Source organism: Cotesia typhae, unplaced genomic scaffold, assembly GCF_013202065.1.
Source record: "Cotesia typhae breed Kobodo isofemale line unplaced genomic scaffold, CoteBio_Ctyphae contig_48, whole genome shotgun sequence".
Taxonomy (NCBI): domain Eukaryota; kingdom Metazoa; phylum Arthropoda; class Insecta; order Hymenoptera; family Braconidae; genus Cotesia; species Cotesia typhae.
Window position 1 is genome coordinate 559,012 of NW_027423756.1, and position 27,175 is coordinate 586,186.

The window sequence follows — 27,175 nt, forward strand, 5'->3', positions numbered from 1 at the left end:
ATGGAATATAATTAAGTAATTAGATAATGTGTAATATGTTGATATAGTGATAGTAAAATGGAAGAATGATTTTTAATGGAATTGATAGAAATTTGTAAAAAACATTTTGAAAAAAAAAATTTTCTTATCGAGATTTTGTGCTGTTTCCACTCGTCCCCTCAAGGCCGGAGATAATCTTATCTTCGGTCTTGATAGTCTTACGGTCGCAAAAAAATTTGTAAATCAAGTAAAAATATTTGTAAATTAAATAGATGTATGTCTTATATTTTACTATCTCTTTTCTTTGGAAGTATTGATAACAACCGTTGGCTCGTTTTTGGCTATTTTAAATTTCGTAAGGCGAAATGTCATAAATAGGAGATTTTTATTATTAATGTTTAAAGTTATTAATTTTCAGTTTTCTGCAAATGAGCCATCGATTTATGAATAACAAATTCTTTTATAATGATCTTATGTTTTACGATGTTGATGTTCGGATTGTCGTCTAGATCGGTGATTTGTAGTCTCTTAGTCGGAATGTTTTCGACTTCTTTAGTTTCTCGACTGTCTCGAGCGCATCTTCAGTCGTTGTTTGCTTACTCGGCGGACTTCCTTCTTCGTTGGTTTCGGATTCCTCTGGAAGTGATTCGTTGACTTTCGACGGTGATAACATCTTTTCTTCGACTGTTTTCAGTTCAATTACGACTGGCTTTTCGTTGTTTCTGCTTTTTTGTTGAGGTTTTAGTAGGCATCGACGAATGAGTATTTGTATGGCGAACCCACTTATAATGATTGATAATATTCCGATTGTTGATGCCGATCCGATTGTTATTTTCTTATTGGTTTCTTCTTTTTGGTGGTCTAATGCTATTAGGGATATTTTTCCTTCGTTTTTTTTAGCCCTTGACCCCAAGGTTCAAATTTGTCGATGATTGTAGCTGGATCTGTAAATTTTTTTTGTAGATTGGGAGTTTCGCTGTTAAATTTAAGACTCGAGTTTAACGTTTCCAGGGACAGGTTGAAGCTCGGAGCGATTAGGTTTATTTTTGTTGATTCTCTTGCTGTTCTTCGGATTTTATATTCGTTGCAATTTGTTTGGCATCCTTGTTGGAGGTGTATTAGTCCGGTTCCATTAATTATGATGTTTCCGGTTGTCAGTTCTTGGCATTTCCACTGGATGTTTTCCTCTTTGCACGTTGAGTATGCCCACGTGTTTTTCTCGTTCATTTTTATCCACGTTAGTTTACATTTTTCGATTATCCTTACGTTACATTCTCTGAGATTTTCGGTTTTCGGGTTCATGAGTAACTCCATTTCGCAATCTACTTCATTTTCTAGTTTAGTTATTTTTGTTGAGATATTGGTTGGGCAGGCCATATCTGGTCGAATGAGCTTGCAGTTGTCGAAATAGTATTGTTCGGCGAGAAAGTATTCTTCGAATGCGGGTTCTATCACGAGATATTTTGATGTAGGTTGAGTCATCAGTGTTGATATTTGGTCTCCAATTTCCTCGGCCTTGGGAAATGATTTCAGTTCGTATGCTAGCCATGGTGTTTGTTCGAAGAGTGATACGGTTATTATTATCAGGAAGTGACCGTTCGTTTTTCCTGTTTCTATCGTTGATACGTTTGTCAGCGTATTAATGTCCATGTGGTCCAGAGGTTGGGGTGGATTTAAAGTTGGATGTTTTCTGATCATGTCCACCGTCGCTTGGTTTAGCTGTTTGGCTGACACTGTTAAATAGGTCAATTTGCCCTACTTTATTTCCTCCATGGCTTTTTCTGCGTTATTAAGAGTTCTTAAGTGGTTAGTCATCCGGTGAATGTTTTCATCTCCTATCATTGAGAATAATTGGGTCCTTTGTAGGTCGGTTACTTGTTCATTTATTGATTGCTGTAGAGATGCTGAAGTTCGGGCTAATTCTTTGATTCGCTTGGTTATGTTCGTTTCATGTTTCAGGATTTTGTTGATTTCGCTCTTAATAATGTGAGTGTTATTTTGGGACAGGTGTACTAATTCTCTGTTATCTTGATATAACTTGTCTGGCTCTTCAGTGATATGTTCCTTGTCACTGTAGTCCATGGTCCCGAATAATTTTCGTGCAATTGAGCATACGAAGGCGAACCCCGGTGCTCTTCTTGTGAGGTTCTGTGGGTGTAATTCTTCAAGTTGTGGGTCTTCGAGGAACTGTCTTAGCCGGTGTTTTGCTTGTTCGACTTCGTCATATATTTCTCGGTGGGTGTTGGTCCTTAGGTACGACATGCAAGATGAATGGTTGAATTTCAAGGATCATATCCCATAAGGCTCCCATAGATTTTGATTCAAGTTTGGATACAGTGTCATTAGTTTTTTGATGTTAATTGAGCTAATTAGTTGCCATTCTTCTCTGATGAGGTGGATTCTCTTGAACGGATCGTATAATAGGCCCGGATTCGCTTCCATTGGTTTTATTTTCACTTCTTCTGCGCCCCATGCCAAGTATCCGAGTCCCAGGAGGACAAGTGGTACAGTGTTCATTTTTTTTTATATAAATAAAATTTTTCGTCTATATATATGTTCTGAAACGAACAACTTAAGTTCTTCTCAGCCGAATTTTTCGCGGCTGGCTGTTTTAGCCTTATTCGGGTGGAGTAATTTCCGTTTCCCGTTTTCTTTTTCTATTATTAAATTCCCCATTTCGTTTATTTTAACTATCTTATATGGGCCGGTATAATAACGGTCTAATTTATTTTTTTTAGGTTCTTTTAAAGTATATATAAGGTCTCCTACATTAAATTTTGCCGGGTGTATATGTTTGTCGAATCGGACTTTTGACTCGTGTTTAGTTCTCATTAAATTTTCCGCGGATATTCGTTGAATTTCGGAAATTCGACTATTAAGTCTGCTAGATAATCGTTATATGATGCGGCTTTACTAACGTCCGGAAATTGAGTCGGACTCCGGGCTTTTCTTCCGTACAAAAATTCATATAGTGTAAATTTCGTGGCTGTATGTACCGTGGTATTATAATTTAGCATTGTCATTGGAATGTACCGATCTCAGTTATTGAATTTATCTACATAAGCCCGGAGGTAGCCGACTAAAGGCTGATGAGATCTTTCTAGGGCTCTGTTTAATTGTGGATGATAGGAGGAGGTAGTTATTCTTTGAATTTTTAAAGCTTTAGCTAGTTGTTGGATGAGTTTGCTTGTAAATGAGGTGCCCTTCTCTGAGAGAATTACTCGGGGGCACCCGTAAAGAGCGATGTAATGGTTTAATAGAGCGTCTGCAACAGTTACTGCTCTGATATCGGGGAGAGGAACTGCAGCTGCGGCTTTGGAAAAATTGTCTTGGATGGTTAGGATGTGTACGTTTCCGTCAGGGATCATCGGTAGGGGTCCTACTGTGTCTATAATAATTTTTTCGAAGGGTTCACAAAGTGTATCAGTAATGGACAAAAGTTGTTTCGTTTTTACTCGCGTGAGTTTATTTTTCTGACATATCTCACAAGCTCGGAAATAATTAAAGATATTATCTTTCATTTCTGGCCAGTCATATTTTTCGCGAATACGCCAATACGTTTTTACTACACCTTTGTGGCCCCCTATTATGGTTATGATTTCCTTCAATTATTTTTGTTCGAAGGGGCTCATCCGGTACTTCAATATTCCATTTACACAGAGTAATTGCTATCGGACAGTCTTTTAATTCGTGTGATAGGTAGGCTTGAATATTTAAATTGCCAAATTCATCCTCTTGTTTTGCACAGCGAAATGAATGGATGTCGTGTTTGTGCATCGACTGTCGAAGATTTCTCAATCCCTCGATCAGATCGATTGGGTCTAATTTTTCAAAATATTTTGTTTTGATAAATACGGTGAAGATTTTACATCGCCCTAATTTGGTGACGAATACGTCTCCTTTTGTAGGTTTTGAGGCTTGAAGATCGTCGGTGTTTATAAATTTTAGGTCGCGGAGCAGTTTAGCTACGGGTTTTACCACTTCGCAATCAGCTGCTAAAAAGTGCACTAAGTGGTCTCGAGCGTAAGTAAGTCCATCTGGGCTAGTTGTAAATTCAATTTTTATTTCGGACCTTTTTGGCGGTATACTCTTGTCTGAACTTGAGGGTGATGATATTCTTGGTCGATGACGTCTTTTGGCAAAAATATTTTCAGCCTCTTCGAAAGTTGGAGGGTTATAGGCGACAAAAGGTGGTTCGAATCAGCGGTTCCCTACATCATCTCCCACTGTTATATTCCCGCTTGTTGCTGACTTATTTTTGTTTTTATCCGGATCGTGGGATTTTTCGGAATTATTATACGATTTGTAGTTATTATTATTTTGTGGATTGGTCGATTTAGTTATATTGGATAATGTTTCGTTTGATCCTACTTGTTCCGGTTCGATAAGAGTTTTATTCGCGCCAGCCGACTCGGTCTCGACCGTTTCGTTTATTCCCTTGCCGTTTTCGTCTATGATTTGGCGGCTTGCGTGATCATAACGGATACCCATAGCCTTCAGTTCATCAGGAATGAGGACTCTTCCGAAGAATGGTGTTCAGGGTTCGGGTCCGTCATCTAGATATCCTATAAATCGGGATTTAATTGTATTCTGTGAAGTTAGAGAATTTTTATTTAGTCGATTTTCTATTTCATCGTGTGTGTTGGCGACGTTTCTTGTATTAACGATGTCTGCTGAGCTCGAAGGCATTGGTTCTATGATGATGAGGTATTAGGTTTCGCTTGGATATTCGCTTCTTCCCGTCTCTTCTAGACTGATGTCGCTGCTCGATACTTTCTCAAGGTTATCGCTGTTGTCTCGAAGAAATTCGTCGACATTAGTTGCAGGTGTTGTGACGTCATCTAAGGAATCTTCTTCGCTTCGCCAGAATGGAGGCATTTTACTTAGTGATTGGCGGATAGTTTTTGCAGTTTCGGAACTAGTTCTTTTCAATTTGACTAATTCTTAAGAGGTGTAATTAAATATTGCTTCTTCTGGACGCATTTTCTCTAAAGCTCTTTCCCTGTAAGAATTTCCCGGTGGGGGTCGTCTTTTTTTGATTTCATCGAACATTTTGACTAGTTCCTGGGTTCTTCATCGTTGTTTTTGTGGGAGAATTGTTTCTTTATTTCCTTCGATCTAATCGTCTTTTTCATCTTCGTCGTCCTCCTCTTAACCCATATCTGGCTGATTAATCGTGGAGGGTCCGGGAGTTGAGGCTGGCAAGAAAACTTCGTCGTCCCCCTGTTCTTCATTTCCGATATCTTGCGGTTTCGGGTCTTCAGAGGTTATATCGAGGTTGCTAATTTCGAGTTAGTTTATTTTAGGTAGGACTCGCGTTTTTCCCATTTCCCTTCTTCTAAACCGAGAGGCAATTGTCTCTCTGACTTCGGGAGCGCTATTGATTCTTGGTTTATTTTTAGATCCGAAAGGGCGACCAGGGCGCTTGACCGATTGAATCGCTTCTTCATTTGAGAGTATTTTACTAGAATTTTTGTTTTAGTGACAGCTGTGATGGGCAGCGCTAGGGAGGTATTTTCTGTATTATTATTTAGAGTGTTGTCTAAGGGCTCGGGACGACCTTCTGGGTTGTATGAGAGTCCTTCAGCGCATTGTTCGGTGATTTTATGACGAACTAAGACATTAAATTTATATCTACTCAATTTAGACCGCCATTTTGCTTGTCTTTCGGTGACAGTCGCGCTGTCCCTTAGCCAGGTGACACAAGGGCTACTGGTTATTAAAGTAAAATGTATTTGGAGATATGAACGGCTTTGTTTTTCGCGTAAGGTCTGTTTTGGGCTTAGTCCTTTCAGCGAAATTTTGGATAAATCTTCGATAATAATTGGCAAGTCCCATAAATTTTCTGGCTTCCGTATGATTTCTAGGTCGTGAAGCATTCTTAAGTGATGAAATCTCTTTAGGGTCTGGTTTTATACCTTTTTTTGTTATTACGTGGCCTAAATAATCTACTTCCGGACAGAGAAATTTGCATTTTTCAGGTTGCAGGGTGAGACCCGCTTTTCTCAATCTATTGAATAATCTTTGAACTCTCACCCCATGTTCTTCTAGGGTTTTGCCATAGCTAACTAAATCGTCGATGTAAATAAATAATTTCATCCCTTTTAACCCGCTTAAGGTGGAATCTAACATCCGTTGGAAGATAGACGGAGCGCATTCTAGGCCAAAAGGCATGCAACAATATTCCCAGTGCCCATCTAAGGTAGCAAATGCCATTTTTTGTGCGTCTGCGGGGTGCATTGGGCTTTGATGAAAACCCATGGCGAGATCGAAGACGCTGAAGAAATTAGCGTCGCCTAACTGGTCTAAAATATCGATCATTAGGGGTAAGGGATAGGCATCCCTTCGAGTGATTTTATTTAGTTGCCTAAAGTCAATAACCATCCTATATTATTTTATAGAAGGGTCATTAGATTTTTTTGGTACAATCCACAAAGTTGAATTGTACGGAGAGTTAAATTTTCTAATTATTCCTTGTTTTTCAAGATTTTCGACCTGCCTGGCGATTTCTTCCTGATGTTCTGGGGAAAATCGATATTGTTTTGTTCTCACCGGTTCGTCGGTGGTATTTTCGATCCAGCAGGTGAAATTTTTCGAGCGACCTAACTTCATCTCCGGGGAGGTGAAAGACGTCGTGATTGTTTTTTTATAAGATTCTGAACTTGTTCTTTTATCCTTATTAAGATGATTTAACGGTATTTTCTGGAGTAGAATTTTCATTAATTCTTGTTTGTCGGTTATTCGGTTGGAGTTTCCTATAGAAGGGGCGTCGGATTCGTCCCCCTCTGAACAAGGATTATCAAATTAGAACTCTTCGAGTGCTTGTGGTCCTATGTCTATGTCTGCCGGGTTTGAATTGAGGTTAATGATCATGCATTAATGGTAATGAGGTTAATAGTAATGGCGTACCCGTCATCTACCTTGACAACAGCTTCTCCTCTAAGTACCCTTTTCGCAAGATTCATTTGGGGAAGGTATCCCTCGTTTTTCTTGAAATCTTGAATATGTACAGTTATTACTACTTTCATACGAGGTGGTAATGTGTAGCTTGAAGCAGGCTTTGTTTCAAGGCTAAAAGGTGTGGGTTTTGAAGGGCAAGACAATGAAACTAGGGTTTGGTTATCATAAGAGATTTCCGCCTTTTCTGCTTCGAAAAAGTTGTATTCTAAGATTCCCACTCCGGGAAATGGTAAATCTTCTCGACAAACTTGGAATTCGACTTCGATATTGAGGATTTTTGATGTAGTTGCTTCTAAGGTCTCGAAGGTACTATCACTTATCTCTCGAAATCTCCTAGCTTTTCCAATGTCGATAATTACTTAGGGTTTTAAATCGGATGCATTGATGAGGCATACATCCCCCCCGGTATCGATGAGGAAGTGCTGATAATTGCCTAGGAGTAAGTTACACGATACGTAAATTTTTGGCCCAGTTTCTAGAGCGAGGACCTTTTGCTCTGGGAAATTTCTTGGGTTAATTATCGGGATTGGTTGAATAGGTTTATTTTTTGTTACTAAGGTGTTTCAGTAAAACGAGATGGTTACGCGTTCTTGAATGAAAAATTCGTTTCCGAGAATGGCTTTATAACCACCAGGTGGTTCTGATACGAGATGGAACGTGATTTTGACTCCGAATATTTTTAGATTTATGGAACCGGTTATAAGCATTGAGCTAGTAGCAATGCCTCCTACTTCTCCTGTATTTTCGATATTACAGAGGACCTCGTCGCATAGCTCTTCGATGCAGAGTAAGTTAAGGTCGGAGCCAGTGTCCAGGAGTGCGTTTACATCCCCATTTCGAAGTGCTGGGCTTCGTAGGTGGACTGTGGGACTTCTTCCTGTGGTAAAGCACTTTGGTTCGTCCTTGACTGTGCTCGTAGCTCTGCTGCGGTCATCAGTTGTTGGCCTATTGGTCCTGGTGATGACGTCAAGTTGTTCGGAATTGGTAGTTGTTCTTGTCTCGGGGGAGGCATTGGTTCCGTCATGGTCGCTTGATGTTCTAGGACTTGGTTTTGGGGGTTTTGTAATATTGACCGGTTGTATTGATTCGGGAAACTCCGATATTGGCCTCTTTAATTCGATTGATAGCTGTTGGGACCCCTCGTGGAAGTAGGCGGAGACTGGACGGCCATACTTGCCATTGCCTCCGGTTGACGAGCGCCCGACCCGTTTAAAGGGTCGTACGCATCTCGACGTTCTCCCTTTGGGCAAAATGGACACTTGCAGATTATCGTAGGGTCAGTCTTATGCCGTTATTTAGCTTCTTCCGATTCTTCGTCTTCGAAGTGTACCCCTCTTTTTGTTGGACTGAATACCCTCAGATGGTAACGATTTTGATTATAATTTTGGAAAGTCCGCGGCTAGTTTGAATTTAAAAAGATCGCTTAAGATTAAAATTAAGCACGTTCCCCTCTGATGCGACGAGCCAACTGGATATCTTTGGGCATGATGGTAACACGCTTAGCGTGAATGGCGCAAAGGTTGGTGTCTTCGAAGAGACCGACGAGGTAAGCCTCGCTGGCCTCCTGAAGGGCCATCACAGCAGAGCTCTGGAATCGCAGGTCGGTCTTGAAGTCCTGAGCAATCTCACGAACGAGACGTTGGAATGGCAATTTACGGATCAACAGCTCAGTGCTCTTCTGGTAACGACGGATCTCACGAAGAGCCACAGTCCCCGGACGGTAACGATGGGGCTTCTTGACTCCTCCAGTAGCTGGCGCGCTCTTGCGAGCGGCCTTCGTAGCGAGTTGTTTGCGAGGAGCCTTGCCTCCAGTCGACTTACGAGCGGTTTGCTTGGTTCTAGCCATGGCAGAAGAATTTGTCTTGAGTTAAGACGTATCACAACGGGTTTCAACGAAGACTGATAATGATTCCATCGAATAGTTCGAAGTCTTTTGCGCCATTCGGGCCTTCTCCATTGAAGTACGGGAGTGCGTCGTGTAATTCTTTAGCGAGGGTTTGTATTTGGGTATTGAGGCTTTCCTCGTTTATAGAGGTATCAACGCGGAAAGTTCTTCTTTCCATAGCTCCAAACGGGAAATTATTAGAGCAAGGGACGAAAAATGTTCCGGACTCGTCCTTAAACAGTTCCACGATTATAGTATGAGATAGTCAGCCTAAATTCAACTATTCTGTACACGTGATGTATTTAAAGAAGGGTTACAAGAGAGCTTTTTATTCAAGGAACTAAAAAAAAAAAGAAAATTTGAATTTTACTCGATTGAAATCGCGATGTATTTTTATTCGGTCACTAGGTAAGTAGGTCAACAGCTGTAGAGTACAATAACATGAGAGAAAGATTAGTTATCGCGAGTATAGGGTTACTGAGTGACGAGTACGGAAGTGTAAGCAAGGAAGTGTCGATAGGTGAATTTGTAGTAAGCAATTTCAAGGTTGGAATAAGAGAAGATTTAAATGCTTTAATCAAACAACAATAATTTTAACCGATTTTGATTTAAAAAAAAAAAACAATTTCTTTTATTATTAAATCTATTTGTGAATTGTAGATGAGCGTGGAGTCTAGTTACGCGTATATTTTAACTGACTACGCGAGGTTAGATTTACTTTTTGCAGAATTAGCGTAGAGTAAGTTAAAGAAGTGAAGCAAGAGTTTAAAGGAAATTGAACGGCAAAAGAATTTTCGAAAAAAAATTTTGTAAGAATTTTCTTGAACTTGTAACAGTTTTACCTGCTCAGGTTAGCCCCTAATCAATTTTATAAATAACTAAACAAAACTAACAACAATAAAAATTATCAGGGCGCCACCAGGATTATTAATCACGGTTCCTGGAACCGGTCCAGAGCTGAGAAAACTTATCTTAGGGTAGAGAGAGTGGAGGAAGGTGCTGTTGAATAATAAAAATTTAATTAACAATATACCGGTATTTATTAACAATAAAAATTTTACAAACTTAACAAATTTAAGCGCTCACTCACACACTTATAATCTAACGAAGCGGAGAATAACTGCGAAATAAACGATATTTACAAACGAACCTACCAATGACGATACAATGACTAGACGGGCTTTTTCGAACAAACGGTCTCCCACACCTGTCTTAGAACTAAACTTAAAATTAAACGTCCACCGGACGACCAAAACTAACTAACTTTACACACTTTATAACTTAAAATTAAGTCCACAGGACTACCGCACTTAACACTATTAACACTCTCTATCACGCATGACCCATACAATTCTTCACACACATAACCCACACTTCGCTTAATTGATTTTACAATTTTAATAGAATGGATGAATTTAATTTAATTACAATATTCAATCATTCAATCATTGGTAAATTTTTTTTTAACGACATTTTTCAATTTACAATCAATCTCTAAATAGCTTTGAACTAATCTCTATAGAACCAGAGGCTTAATGCCTTGAATTAACTTAATCACAATATAAATCTTTCAATCACTTCAAAATTATTAACATAAGTTTAATTAACTAATTCTGATTAAACTTTTACTGTGACAATTTTTGACTCGATTAACTGTTTACTTGGACTTAACATCCACGCCGATAATTATTAAGTGTCAGTAATTTTAATTTAATTCCTTCACGGACCTAATCCCCTTAATTTATTTAAATTTATACTTGTTAAAATAATTTTATAATATAATCATTTCGATAAAAATTTCCTAATATAATTTTCTTAATAAATTTTCTTTGATTGGTATTGTTTTTCAATAATAAATTCTTACTATAATATTCTTCACAATTAATACTTAATAATTTTCCTATCTATCTTATTTTCAATAATAAATTCTAAATATAATAATCTTAGTAATTAATTCTTAATATAAAATATTGTCAACAATTTTCTGATCAATTATCAATTATAAAAATTCGACACGAGTCGAAATAGTCAACTTCAATTGCTAGAACATTCGCTAGTCAAGTCTTTGCTTGACCTTGGGTATCGGAATTTATGCGACACAAAAACTGACGCTTGACCAAAATTCCACGAATAAAAATTTGTCTATTTTTCTCAATGACAAAAATCAATCAATTTTACTCAGTTAATTATTGAAAAATTAATTTAATGAATTTTCTTAGATGTTAGTTAATTGATTGAAAACTTTCAGATATTAAAACTTCCCCCGCAAGGTCGATCGAGCGGTCCCCGGGTATAAACCCCCATGAAAATCACTCAATCCAAAAACTAGCAAATGTCCTACGATCTATTTATTGAATAAAAAAAAGAAAGGAAGAGGAATGATAGACCGAGTACAAACCGCGGTCTATCTTCCACCCACGGAATGAAATAATGTACCTGGGTAATTGTCTTACGACGTCCACGATGTCTGTCTACCGTGGTGAGTCCTCCAGGTACCGGTTGTTAGATTCTTTTTCACTCCGGGGAATTGTCCTCACTCTAAGTTCAGTTTTTCCTGTAACAGAACCAATGTTAGAAATTTTGTCTAAAAGATTGGAAAGACAATCTTAAAAAAAATCATCGCAGCGTTCCGAAAATTCGCGTGCGAAAAAAATAGTTACCTGCTGTTTCGTTGAGTAGTGACCGGTGCGGCTGACTATCAAACCTCTTCTGATTTTGTCACTCTCCGACTCCCGAGCACTTACCCATTCCACCCCCCTCTTAATTACTAAACGGAAGACCACGAAGATCGGGGCGCGCCAGTGCTGAGTCGACTAATTATCGATCGCCGGCGACTTATCGATTTAGGGTAATTCACCCTGTTACAAACTTTTGCTTTGATGAAATTTAGAACGGTAGTAATGGTAGAAGGGATAGTTTAGACCTTTGTTCTCTTTTCGGGATAAATCTATTTGCAATCGGGATTTAGGGTCGGTTATGTAGATAGGTTTAATGGAGCCTTGATAAGGGTGTAGGCTTCTCGAATTTTCAGTATTTTTTCATAAAGTTCAGGGATTGCTTTAACGTTTTCTAAAACTTTCGGACCGCTAGCCTTACTATCAATTATCTTTTTCGCGGGTTTCCTGTCTTCCTCCCAATATCTCGTTTTAATAAGGGGGCGGTGGTATACCCTGTCGTTAATAAAGTCTAAATTTATCTTTTTCAGATCGTATCGATAGCCCGACCGTCTACTCTTACCTATCGACCTTCTAGAGTCTCGAAAAAGGTATATGTCGGTGATAAACCCAAATAGTAGTGTTACGTTCCACGAATTTTAGCCTAATTTCGATTTTTATTTTTTTTTCTCTCAAGATTTATTTTTCATTTAAAAGCGTTTACTTTAATTTAAGATGATTCTCGGAACGCATACCAAGCGATATCAGTTGCTTCGCTGGTGGTTATACTAACAGCGAGGTAACGGAAATCGCTTGAGATAAGGCGTCGGCAGAGAGTTGCCGTGGCCGCGGATAACCAAAACATCATGCGTCAGCATGGGACCCGGGCCTCGTCGACTCTCTCAGGAGCAACCTGAGCTACCAACATGGCTGACAATAAGATTTATAAACATTTATTCTGGCGAGGAGCAAGTCAGTCGAGCTAGAGACTCTCGAGTGCAGAGAGCTCCATCCTCAGACTTGAACCTACCCAGATCCAATAAACCAATTACACCAAATCTATTTTCCAAATATACTTATTATGGGGCGGAGCGCTTTATAGCAGTTCCAACCCATATAAGAATACCTTTCGGCTAAAGCGCTAGCCAGCGTCTCGCCAACCCAACCCTCCTTCTGGGTGAGCGCTTAATCAGCGTATCCCCAGGTCCCAAATCTTCGGCAAGAGCGCTAGCCAGCGTTCGGCCAGCACCAATTTCCTATACGTAAATGCTTCACGGAAAACGGTCACGAAGATCGGGTCGCTCGGTGCGAGAGGGTCGGCGTCGCTTGGCCCAGCCATTCTACCTATCGTTGCCGACAATCGGCGCCGAAACTCCAATCGAACCGCGAACGGAGGTAGTACAAACCGTGAGACCAGTAGTGCGAGTAACAGACGACGAGATACTAATCGAACCTCGAATAAGGGTAGTTCGAACCGCTGAGGAAGACTCGCCTAAATCACCCACGAGCCGAGGCCCACCGGGTCAGTCCATCTTCACCAGCAACAACCGTCCCGCCTATTGGACATACATCACCAGGGCTTGGAAGCTGGTCCCAATCGAGGTTCCAGAGGTTCACCCTCCGGGGGGGGTTATTCCCATCAACGACCCCAGGTACGGGTATTATTCAGAGGAGCTCTTCAGGAGGACGGGGCACGACATTTTCCCGCCTTTCGAAGCGAAATGGTTAGAAACACAGGGGGTTGTATGGGCAGACTTATGGGGCCCATAATGGTAAATCAGTAATGATCATAATAAGATAGTAAGTTCATCTGTGACGACACACCGGGGGTCGATCGACTACCCACCGTGTCAAAACCTGATACTTAATTATTTAAAACTCTAAATGAATTTATACCTAAATTTGGGAACGTAACAGTAGATTTATTCAAAAACTATGAATCGCGAAATTATAATCCGATCGTTCGACGATAAGGAATTACAGTTTTCTTACAGTTAATGTATGTTAGTAAAACAAGTATACAAATAGTACATATATTAATCGAATGTAAAAATTTTTTTGCACCCCAGTGAATGTGTGGTCAAGGGAAGGTGTGAAATTCAAAGCACCCTTCCCAAGAGTTTTGTAAGAGTTTTTTTTGTAAAGGGAAGTGCTAGTTAAAGTACCTTTCCAGAACTAGGAAACTTCTGTGAGAGTTTTGTAAGAGGAGGTGCTAGATTCACAGCACACTTCTCGTACAGTGTAGTGTAAATGTAAAAGGTGAAAAATAATTTTTTTTTTCACACAATTTTAAAATAAATAAAATTTAGGATTAATTCTGCTTAGTTAGCAAAAAAAAATTTTTATTTCTCAATGCCGCAGTCAAATGGATTTTGCTGACAGGAGTTGTGAATGCGAATTCCGTTTGGTGTCAACCAACTCAAGTAAAGACGTGTCAGCGAATTCTTTATTGTAGTATTTGATTACTAAAGAAAGTGTATGCTAAGGTCGAAAACCGATTGTAAAACAATATTATTAGAGTTCTATAACCTTTTGAAAAAGTATTCCGGGCAAAGGAAATTTGGTGAAGTATAAAATTTAAAATATGTGGAAATGTAAAGGAAAATTTTGTAAGACTCGAAATTCGCCTCTATAATAAAATTGAAAATATGTCAAGATTGAATAAAATTAAAGCTTAAATTTACTTAAGCAGTGAATTTACTTTACTTGATTTAGATAAAATGGAAATAAATAACGAACTATAATTGTTAAAGAGTTTAAATTTTCTCAAACGGAAGTTATTTAACTTCGTACTTGAATCCCACTGCTGCCACCAGTGTTCTTTATGTTATGTCCAAGGGCGTTTTTAGAGCAGTAGCGTAGACGGTGGAGGTTTGGACTAACGAATTAAAGAATACGCAACGGAAGTTTTAATTCCGTTGTTTTAATGATTCATGTGGGACGTTTTCGATGTATGAACTTACTACGTCTTCGTTTGAGACTAATGGATTTTTATGTAAATAGATGTACTTACTACATGTTGAATTATTTCTTATCACTGGATCCGTGATTCCAGGGGCTGCTCTCAGCGCCTCTTCTTTTGATTGGGCCCTTCGGTCGTTTCTTGCAGCTGATGGGATTGAATGTTTTTGGCTGCTTATTTTAAGGACTTCTTGTTTTATGAATGAAAATAGATGATTTTTCTTCTCGTTTAAGATTTATTTATATGCACTAAAACTTACACTTTCACAATTGTAATTTTAATAATATATATATATATATATATACATACTAATAATTGAAATTTTAAAACAAAAAAATAAGAATTGATTTTAAGTAGTCCAATAATTACTCTATAAAATTGTCCTGAATCATAAAAGCCGTAACTTCAATAGCTTAAAAGATATAATTATCTAAAAATTCAAGTAATGCATTTTTTTATACACAAATGTTTATAAAAATTAAACCATAATAGATGTCGAACATGTAAAAAATTTATTATCTAAGTTAATCAATTGTCTAGAAGATCGTCTTGAATGTTAAAGACCGTATCATCAATAGTTTAGAAGTTATAACAATTTATAAGTTGATAAAATAGTTGACCGCTTCAACTTCGATGGGGTAAAGTATTTCAAAATTCAATAGAAAATAGAGAAAAATTTTTTTTACAACTTTTTTGCACAGGGCTGTATTTGTAATTTTTGAAAGCTACGGAAAAAAAAATATAAAGAAAATGCTAATTGGTTTATAACAAATTGTTTATAAAATAAACAATGAAAATTCAGATAAAAAAAAATTTTTTTTCTTAATTAAATTGAGAATTGTAAATGATGATTTAAAAAAATAATGATTTCTTAATAAATAATTTAAATGGTGGATAAATGAAAAAAACAATTATAAACAATTAAAAAATTTTTTTTAAAAAATCATTATTTTACTAAGACAATAAAATGACAAACAAAAATTTTTTTCAAAAATATTGAATGTGTTTATTTGTTTATAAAAAATTTTTACACAATTCATGTTAAAAAATTTTTAGCCAAGTTACCAAACGCAATATATGGTTACAAAAACGACCAAAATTGAAGATTTGGGGAAAAAAAATTTTTTCTATAACATTAGCCGGATATTTCAATTTTTTATAACTTTGGAAAGTCATTGTAAAGAAATGAAAAAACTTTTATAACGGAATCGTCGTCATTATTTATATAACAAGAGCTCCTAAGCGAAAAAGAAATTAGAGACACTATTTGTAAACTTTCATACAAGATTTTATCAAAACTCAAGTGTCGGAAAATTTGTTAATTAAAAATTGAATAACTTAAACGAAAATTAAGCTAAAAAAGTTTTTTCTGCAGAACTATGTTCCTTTGAGTGTCTAGATGACATTATAATTTATTCAGATTTTCAAACTAATATTGAATGTTCTAAAAAAATTATTTTGTGTTGCATACCTTGCTTGGCGGGGATGCCTAGGCTCAGAAACGGCCGCGCGGAGCTTAACTTTCAACGTTGAATCAAAATGATAAATAATAGAGCTACAACTCTGGGAGTTGAGACTTATTTTACTAAAATTTTCTCCTCTTGTAGGATCCTTTTTCAAATTTTAGATATCTTTCCTATTTTTGTCGTCATAGCAACAAAATGGAGACAACTGTTACGTTCCCAAATTTTGGGTGTAATTAATTTTTAAATTTAAATAATTTATTTAAATGTCCAGATTTTGACCTCGTTAGGAAGTCGATAGACTCCAGGTGGGTCATGTCACTGATTTATCCGCGAAGTACTTTTTAAATATACATAATTTAATAATTCTCATTTTTAATTTATAAATAAAATATATTTTAATATTTTACTTTTGTTTTACCTGCCTACAGGTAGATAATGGGTAGAGTGCCTGAACGCTGGCTAGCGCTCTGGGTGATTTCACCAGGGTGAGAACAGCTAATAAGCGCTCTTACCCTGGGGGTAATAGTTAGGATATTTTTGGATACGATACCCGAACGCTAGCTAGCGCTCGAGGTAAAGGAACCAGGGTGGAACGCTGATAAGCGCTCTCAACCCTGGGTGAAGGTTTTAATAAGTACCCATTTTAATCGATTGACAATTAAAAAAGAAGTATTTATTAATAAGGAATTGGCAGGTTCAGCCTCGGACCAGCAGAGATTCCCCCTCTGCTAAGTCCTCGAACTGACTGTTCCAGAGGAAGTCTGGAGACAGAATGTATCATACAATAATAATTACAATGAGTTTTATAATGAATTTAAGTAACGTTGCATCTCAGGTTACCCTATGAGAACATCAACGCAGTCCAAAACCCACAACGTAGACTGTTTAGTCTACTAGGCTGCGTTGACGTTCTATAAATCTGTTATCTCGAGATATTTCCGTTACGAAATACCTCGGATAATAATTAAATGATTTAAATAATTATTTAATGATTTTTAAAATAGATTTATAAAACTTTAAATAAATTTAAAATTTACGAGAACGTAACACTACCCTTTTTCCATTTCGTTTTTTGTTTATAACAAATGAAATTTTTAATAGCGGATAAATTAAAAAATTCCCATTTTTCAGAATTAAATTTCGCATCCAGTGTACCAATCGCTATATTTTTAAGAGTGGTCTAACGATTTTTCGCAGAAAACTCACTTCTCAACTAGACTACATCTACAAACTTCACTTCGGTATCTATATGTAGAATAATTATGTTGAGTTTGGTAAAGATCCGTTGTAAATTGACGACGCTATCGTCGTGACAAGCCGTGTTATGTAAACATATATACACTTTTGAACCATATCCATTTTCCGACTCAGCTCGACGAGTATAGTCGAAATATAGCAAAATTTTTCAAAAATTCCTTCATGAGGACCAATGCAATAGTTAGATTTCTATGAAATCTAATAATAATAATAATAATAATAATAATAATAATAATAATAATAATAATAATAATAATAATAATAATAATAAGCGATGCTTGCTACGTGGCCTTCAAGCGGCGCATCGCGGGAAACGCAGACCATAACATCAGGTCTGTAGGCGAACGACGTAGCCCGTGCAGTGGGCCAACTACCCACTGCATGGAAATAACTGAGTTACCACAAGATACCAACTCAGAAGTGCTCCCCACAACCGGTCTTTTTCGGATGAGGACCATTCATCAGGTGGGAGGAGCACGCCGGACCCGATGAATGATGACGACCCTGGCGCCTTAAGGACTTACTTTAAGTGGACGGAGGAACTGAGAGTCGATCTCTTGGTGTGCTACCAACGTAGCGAGCCGGGGGTGAGCGGCTATATGGCCCGGATGCACACTCTTTGGAGTGATATGCATCCGGAGCTAGCGCATTTTACGCCCAAACACCTGCGTAATTATGCCGCTCATCTTCGGCGAAATAGAAGATCGCTTGTGCCGGACAGAAGGCAGTCTAATAGACTTTCCTTTCCGGCGCAACTACACCAAGAGCGACGCCGTTCCTCCTTGGACAACAACAATCCCTTTGTAGGACGGCAAGTAAGTATATCTAAAAAGATAACTTACTCCCAACAACAGCTTGACGCGGTAAACGAAGATCTCCGTGCAAACATCCTGGAGGATTCCACCCTGCTCACTGTGAGCCAGGATGTGTATGGTGCAGCAGTTTCGGCTTTTCCGAGAGAGAGACAATGTCTCTCGATCGAGGCAAGGTTGAAATAGCGCATCTCACAACTTGGCTTGAAAATTGACATGTCCCGGAAACAGGTCTCCCGCATTCAGTGTGTGATTGAGTACGACACAACTCAAACACCATACACGCCCCGAATTCGGCGCATTGCTGCTGAACTTCGGTGGCGTCATCACATACTGAACAAGAGTACTCTTCATGTCATCAAGGAAGAGTCTCTTAATAAATTGCGGGCTCTAGTGGCTGCTAAAAAGTCATTAGAGAAAAGGCTGAAGCGGTTGGTCGACAACTCGTTGTTTCGATCCAGCCCTTCACGGTTTCTGACACCAAAGACCGATGTTACCGGGAATTATCCAACACCTGAGCGGGTGGAAGCTTTTGGACTGAGTTGTATGGAGATCAACCAAACGTGAACGCCAACACTCCAGCTCTGCACGACTTCAAAGTATTCTGTCGGGAACACCGTCGACAGAATGCTGATGAAGAGAGCCCTGCAGTCAGTGTGGATGAAGTTCGTTCAGCTCTAAATGGCAGCAAAAATTGGGCTGCCCCGGGACCAGACGGCATTAATGTCTTCTGGTGGAAGAAGTTTACTTCTACCCACCTCCATCTGGCTCGCATATTTACATCATACATTAGAGCTGACGATCCGATTCCGGACTGGCTTGTAGAAGGGCGAACCATACTGATACCTAAAAAAGGTGACTTGTCTGACCCTAAGAATTTCAGGCCTATCACCTGCTTGAATGCGGTTTATAAAATTTTTACAAAAATTTTAAAGAACCGTATCTTGCAGCAGATAGAGCCTGTATGGCAACAGATATATGAACAACGTGGCAGTAAAAGAGGCCTGTCAGGTTGCAAGGAGAACCTGATAGTGGATCGATGCGTCTTACAAGATGCGATCTACTATCAACGCAACCTGTCAATGGCTTGGATTGACTATCGCAAGGCATTTGACTCAACTCCACATGAGTTGATTTTATATCTACTCAAATGCCTGGGAGTCAATCCCGAAATAGTGGAATGCATTCGGCGTACAATGCAGCTCTGGCGAACGCGATTTCACATTGGAAGTGGAAACGCATTGCACGTAACCGGAGTTGTAGAGTACAAACGAGGGGGTCTTCCAAGGCGATTCCTTGAGCCCTCTGCTGTTTTGCATTTCACTGCTGCCTATATCTGTTGCTCTCCGTAAAACTCATGGGTACTCTGTGGGGCCTCCGGGTGATCGAAACTATTCGATTACCCATCTGCTTTACATGGATGATCTGAAGTTGTATAGCGCTGATAAAGATCATCTACAAGCGGCCCTCAACATCGTAGCAGAGTACACACGAGATGTCGGAATGTCTTTTGGGTTGGACAAGTGTGCGGTCGTACATCTGGCGAGGGATAAGTGCTCTGATACTGGTGATGATGTCGAATTAGTGGATGGGAGAGTCTTAAGCCAATTAGACGCCGGGGAGTTGTATAGATATCTAGGAATGGAAGAGCACCGCATGCATGCGGTCTCTGAAGTCCGAACAACTCTCCAGAGCGAGTATGTTAGGAGACTCCGGAAAATTTGGTCCTCCGAACTTTCCGGCAAAAACAAAGTCTCAGCTACTAACATGCTCGCTGTCCCAGTCTTACTATACTCTTTCGGTGTCCTGAAATGGACCCGAAAGGATTTACGAGATCTCGACATCAAAACCCGTAAGATCATTAATATGAATCGGAGCATGCACCCCAATTCATCAGTCGCCAGATTATACCTCTCCCGGTCCATCGGTGGGAGAGGTTTGCAGAGTTTGGAGCGGCTTCACGACCGTTTGGTCCTGGGTTTAACTCACGAAGTTGTCAATTTCACTGCAGACGAGGATGACTTTCTTATGCAAATTGTACATAAACATGAAAATGCGCATAAGGGGTCATTCTTGTATAAGGCAGCAATATATGCGGCAAGAACCCTTGGTCTTGGAGAAATAAACGCTCTTATGGAACTCCGAAAGGAGGAATTTAAGAGCGTCATCAGGAACGCCGAGGAAAACCTACTCCTTGGCGAACTGATGGACAAGTCCATGCACAGCGTGTTCTTTAAACACGTGCGTGATCATGGCTTGTCCATCCAGCTGACGTTTTTCCTTCCTTCTTAAAGTCAGCGGGCCTGATGTCCGAGACTGAAGGGTTCATATTTGCCTGCCAAGATGGTGTCATTAACACTCTTGAGTACCGTAGCAAGGTGCTCCAGGTGCAGCTTCCGGACACGTCCTGTAGGAGGTGTAGACAACATCCGGAGACGCTTATGCACCTTTTGTCGGCATGTCCAGTGCTGGCGAGAGGTGCATATATCCAGCGTCACAATGCTGCCCTGAGAGTACTGTACTACTATCTTCGTCATTGCTACGGTATTGACGTGACACTAGTGCTGCCTTATTTGCCAGGAGATATTCCCCAGGTTGTTGAGAATGACAGTTGCAAAATTTATTGGAACATGCCATTTGCAACAACCCGGCGGATAGATCACAACATACCTGATATTGTGCTCTTCGACAAGGCCACTCGTGACATTTATGTCATTGAGTTCTCGGCCCCGGCTGAATACAACATCTCAGCCAAAGAAGAGCACAAAAGACAAATATATCAGGATCTCCTGTTTGAAATTGGCAAACTTTACCCAGGTTACCGTGTCAAGCTTGTCGTCCTGATTGTTGGCGTCCTAGGAGGGATGAAACTGTCTTTTGTATCCTCACTTGCCAAAGTTCCAGCTTGTTCATCAAAAGCTGAGTTCTTGGCAGTTAGGATGCAGAAGGCTGTTTTACTTGGTTCTCTCCGTCTCTTAAGGGAAATGACTTTGGCCTGCTGTGATCACTAACCGCCTTGTTGTGCGGAGTGGTCCAGCAGTAACGGATGGAGCTCAAGCTGGGCCCTCGGAGAATCGGACTCCGGGGATAACCCCCCTGAGCATTTAATAACAAAATAATAATAATAATAATAATATTATTATTATTATTAATGTCCCGGTCCTACTTTACTCTTTTGGGGTCCTGAAATGGCCTCGAAATAAGTTGAAAGATCTCGACATCAAAACCCGTAAAGTCATCAATATGAATCAGAGCATGCACCCTAACTCTTCAGTCGCCAGGATGTACCTCTCCCGGAACACCGGAGGGAGAGGATTGCAGAGCTTGGAGCGGCTTCACGATCGTTTGGTTCTGGGTTTAACATACGAGGTTGCCAATTATCAGGCACCTATGTGCTTACAAGCAAATAAATAATGAACAATTTTCATGTCAAATTAAAACACTCAATACAAATATAAAAAAATTGATAAATTTCCTATAATTTTTGAAACGAAGTTCCTTATGGCGCGTTGCGAAAGGGGGCTAGACGGAAAAAATTCTTACGAAAAGTTGTCACGACACTTTTTGCTATAGTAAGCTATTGTAAGCTATAGTAAGCTATTGTAAACTTCATTCCATCCGGGTGTCCCTTGACACCTCACGTTTTTTTTTAATATAATACATAGTCTTTAATTTACAATAATTACTGCGCATGAAATTTTTTTATCGATAAAAATCTTTTTTATTTATATATTTAGAGTCTGTAATGAATAAACTAAACCATATCCAATTAAATATATAAAAAACTCGTCAACGATATATTTAAAAATTCGTCTATTATTTTCTAGTTAATATAAATGAGTAACAAATTATCAACAATCTTCAAATTAACATGAGATTTCAGTCTGTGCTTTTTTGGAATATACTAACTTGAAAAAACTGCCGTACCATATGTCCCAAGTAACTGATAGTTTTAATCTAGGTAGCGTGTGCTTTCCCCGTCAATTGTAATTTGTCAATCCGAACAAAATACGAACGATTAAAATTTTCGGTGTCAGTCTTACAATAAACAGCGTCAACCAAACAGATCTGGATCATCTTGCTGTAATTCCTCTTTATAACATTTGATAAAGACACAAAAAAGACCACAACTACACTGAATTTTTTAAACGGCATCAGACACATCCTCAGGGTTTACTTTATACTTGAATTTGGTATATATCTGACTGACTTTCATAACCCGTTGGAGTCAGAGCATCTTGAAACGTCTTCGAGTGAGAGTAGTGGGGAGAGCGCAAGTCCGTAGTCAGACCCAGGAGTGGGGTCTTAAGGTCAGACTCGAAAGGGTTAATATTATAGAACGCTCGCTTCCAGTCTGCAATTTCAAAGCTTCTAGTAATTTTTTGTGACAGACCTTGACTAAATGGAAACTTGAATCTATTTTTCTGTCTGTTGACAGACTTAGTGTTGCTATCATCCATGTGTACTGTATTAAATCTTCCAATACAGCGATCTATGAAATCATCCGAGTAATTATTTGTCTTTAGAATTTCTCATCAACTGGATCTTCTCACACATACTATTAAATCGATCCAGCTTTTTTAGATCTTTAAATGTGGAAATCTGATGAGAACTCAAATTTCGAGAATTGCGGTAAAATCAATAAATTCCCGATTTTTCGAAAACCTTCGATTCTCTTAGTAGGATGTTGATATTTCAAGAGATAAAATATCAACTCTCCCAATATTAAATTTCCTTCAATAAATACTTCTCGAGACGAAAAAAAGACTCTTCTTTTGTTGCGCAATTATCGACCGTTCATGCTCGCACAGTGAATAACTGCAATCAATTTTCACGAGAATGCTGCTACCTATGTGCACTCTGATGTACACGCAATCTACCTACTAGCCGTTTGCGCAACAGTAATTATTATTCTTGTACATGCGCTTACAGAAAAATGTCGATCATCGAGATAAGACTATTGATTGTCTATCGACTAGTCTACTAATTGATTCAAGCATTTGTCTTCACTCATCAACTTTAGTTCTTATCGTTCATACACTCCGTAACTCAAGTACTTTATCACTCACTCTCTGTTAAAAACTCAGTGTATTCAGTGATCATATTAACTTTATACTCACCTTCAACACAACTTGACTTCTCTGTATTGATTTGTTATATTTATTATTTTATAAATCATAATTGTCAGTGCTCTGCATTCATAAGTACTTAAGTATGACTAATTAACATTCTGAATATTTAGAAATAGTTAATTCTCATTACTAAAAAATCTGATAATTAACTCTTACTCTAGTGATATCTAGGTTTAATCATGTCATTACCTAATTCACTGAGGTATGCTCATAATCTTCACAATTCCCCTTAAAATATTAATTGTAACTGCAAAACTTAGTAACATCTTTCAATTCAATGCTCTTGTCATCGCTGGTTCAATAATGGTCGCACTATGGTATTTATTGTTTTGTGACGCGAATAATCTGTTTCTAAGGAAACTCTTACGGACGATCTTAATAATGCACTATTATGATTAATGAAATTATTGGTAGTTTTAAAACTAGAAATTGATGCAAAACACTCAACAGCTCGTTATAAATTAAAACTCTGGTCTACACTTTTCGTTTTCGAACATCGTTGTACAAGATAGTGTAATGTTGATAATGCTCCATTAATACACAACAATTAAATAGTTAAATTAACTTCATAATGAGCTCGTATCTTTAAAACACTCTGTAATACAATTACTCGTGATCAATACTTACACTCAATCAGTGTATCTGTGATATACATTTTGTTTTGTGATGGTTAAAAACGTATTACTTTGGTAGGATTCGTCAATGCTAATAAATAGCCAGATCTTAGGCCAGTTGACATTTGCCGAGCCTCGGATAGTGACCATTCGACCAAGCGAGCCTGGAACGAAGAACCCAATGGTGTGATACTGTTTAATCAAGAATTGGAAAGTCACTACTAGACCAAGCCAAGCCAAATCTTGTTCATGCTCAGATTGGTTAAAAAAATAAATTTAAATTAGATGGAACCTGATACCTCATAGTTGTACTATTGAAAATTGATAATTTTTTTGAGTAACTGATATTATTTTAGAAAAGTGTCGTCATAGAACACCAGGTAAAAACGAAATTCCTTTCGATTATGTAAAAGTGATACGACTTGCAAAAATAAATGAAACAAATTTGTAATGTGAGTATACGCAACGTTGTTAGACAAAAAGTTCAAATATATATCATGGCAGAAGGAGAAAGATAAAAAAAGAATGACGCATGCGTGTTGCTTGTACATGAATTCATGAGTATACCCTCTGCATTAGCGAGGCAAGGTGGAATCAGGAAGAAAAGAAATGAGAGGACAGAAGGAAAGAGAGAAAAGCAAAGGGTATCATACACTATTCGCATGTGTATAGGGGGCTTTCTATAGTAACTGGTAAGACATTTAACTCTGAAATTCTATCAATTGTAAGCTACAATTAAGTGACTGAAATTTGTACTATTATAAAATAAATCTTATAGTGTAGAGGAATGACTAATTGACAACTACTTAAAGCAGTATACTTAAAGTGGAATTTCAGTTCAACCCCTGCGCTTTTAAAAAATATTTATATCTCAATACAAAATTCATCCTGCAAATATTCAATATCATAAAGAATTAGACTGATTACCTGCGTAGGAACCATTAAAAAAATTTTTTTTTCATTGTGACTTCTGGGACAACTACAAAATACAAGCATTTATATTATTCCAACCTTAGAGAGATTATTGTTTATATATTGAACTATAGTTATTTAGGATAAATACAATAAAAAATAAAAGAATAGAAATAATGGAATCAGCATGCTGACAACACGATGTTGATAAATTTAGATGTTAATTAATAGAGAGCATAATAGTATATTACACACCGAAGAAGAGGGAGTAAAGAAAGAAATGTCTCAGATCACATGTAATTGTTGGCCGAGGTCAACAAACATGTGATCTGAGGCTTTCTTACTTTACTTCCCGAGGAGTATATGCAATTTTTTTGCTCGACGAAAGCAGAAAGTGGCAACTTTACTTAGCGCAGCGGGCAGAAAGTTGACGCTGCCCATCAAGTAAAAACATAAATTTGTTCTTAAAACTCGTCCGCATTTTATCCTGTTTTTATTGGGTTATAAATCAATATAATAGGAAATATATATGTACTCTGAAAAATATACGATAAAATGAAGTGAGATTAGGAGATAATTCACCAATAAGGATGACACGCAAAATCGTTAAGCGTTTCACATTTTTAAAATTCAATAATCTTATGAAGCGGGAAAAAATCGGAGTTATGGCAATTATTACCTGAAACGTTTCACAGTCACATAACAGGATAATTGAGAGGATAACTTGCGAGAAAATTCAGCAAGAAAAATCGCCGAATTAGTTATTATTCAGGTTATAAAAAAATTAATCATTTAACTGAAGATCACTAAGAGAAACAAAGCGGTAAATTTCAGTACTTTGACTAAATTCTATGATATATTAACTATTAGCCAGAGTCCCACTAGTCATATGTGACTGGTGGGACGTATTTTAAATAATCCAGAAAACTATATTTTGGATTTTTTGGCAGTTACAAGAAGATTAAATTATTTTTAACATGTTTATTGTTACTTCTACAAAGGAAACAAATTGAACAAGTCAGATTTGAGGATGCGAAAACAGTTTTTCTATCTTCTCGCGTGAGCGGTGGGACATGTGATAACCTTATATTCAAATACGAAATATACAAAAACTAACGTATCTTTTCGTTTGAATCAAACGTCATTCTTTTCTTTATTCAATTATTTTTCTTAAATAAAACAAATCACTATCTGGAATTTATACGATGATTAAAAAAACGTGTTGCCGACTTAAACAACATTGGGCCCGGATACTAGTTAGTACGACTGAAAAATCACTAGGAGAGAAAAATCGGTTATCTTATGGGTTAAATAAATTTTTCTTTACAATTCAGTAAAATATAGACTTTTAATAATGAATAAAGACTAAATCAGAATTAACTAGTGAAATTACAAGATTTTAGTCATTTTCCTATTTCGCATAGAATGCCTCATAAGACTGTAACAGGTAAATCTTCAGCTCGTAAGCTCGCCGAAACCAGGGTTAATTTAGTGAGGAAATATATGGGTCATTCCATGCCAAATCGACAAATTTATTACCTGACTTCTTTCGATTTCGCTAAAAATTTTCTATCTTTTTCTACCCCCCGAAAGACATTTTTCAGAATTTTAAAAAATTTTTTTTCCAAACTCAAAAAAAGTTACGAATTTTCGAAAAAAACCGCTCTTTTTTTTTGAAAATGCTAGAACTTTTTCAAAAATTGACCGTTTGGGAACTTTTTTTTTTCAAAATTTTTGTTTTTAAATGTAGTTTTTGAAAAAAAATATGGAAAAATTTTCAGAATCCCAGATATATGAAATATTTTAGTTTTTTTGAAAAAACCGTGATTTTCTCAAAGTTGGACCATTTTTTTTTTTTTTTTTTTTTCTAAAAAAACTTCAACTAATTCCGCAGTGATCCCCGCATATTTCAGGATGTGATCGCTATTGCTTCTAATTTTTTTTACTATTTAAAAAAAAGTTTTTTTACAATTTAGTTTATTTTTTTTTAACTTTTCGGCCAAATGTTTTTAGCGTACTCGTGAAACTTTAGAAGTTAAAAAATAATGTACCTTTCGAAAATTTTAAGTCGTTATCTTCCAAAATTTTTTTTTTTTTTAAATTCATACTTCCAACCTCATATTTCTACATAAATAAAAATCACTTTTATTGTCCTGAAATCAACACGGAAAAAAAAGTGATACAAATTTTACGTCAGGTGATGCTATATTCGGTTCACTACTATAGAAAATGCTGTATCATAGTATAGTAAAGTATAGGACATAATACATTAGATACAAAATTAGCGTCTACAGTGATACAAATTTTACATCACCTTTTTATCCGTGAATGTATTTCATATAAAACATTTTCTTCTGACCAGGTTCTAATATTTATTGATTTATTTATTCATTAATTAGTTTATTTATTTACAATAACATCTATTCTTTATGATAACATCTATTTCCTTATTTCTTTTTACTTAATGATTGTCTTCTTTTTTTCACTGTGCTATGAGTTAAAGACTGATCCGAAAAAGAAAATGACTTAACTTCCACTATAC

General features: G+C 37.5%; 2 protein-coding genes across 10 annotated transcripts in view; both read right to left on the reverse strand.

Annotated features, from left to right (window-relative positions):
- LOC141529218 (uncharacterized) overlaps positions 1 to 27,175 on the reverse strand; it is a 330,321-nt gene that overhangs the window by 201,365 nt on the left and 101,781 nt on the right. The gene's annotated exons all lie outside the window — the stretch shown is intronic.
- LOC141529355 (histone H3) lies at positions 8,363 to 8,818 on the reverse strand. Its single transcript, XM_074245859.1, has one exon. The coding sequence runs from the start codon at positions 8,783 to 8,785 to the stop codon at positions 8,375 to 8,377; it is 411 nt and encodes a 136-aa protein (XP_074101960.1). The 5' UTR covers positions 8,786 to 8,818; the 3' UTR covers positions 8,363 to 8,374.

Coding starts and splice junctions, on each gene's coding strand:
- LOC141529355 (XM_074245859.1), bottom strand. CDS start 8,785: ATGGCTAGAACCAAGCAAACCGCTCGTAAGTCGACTGGAGGCAAGGCT.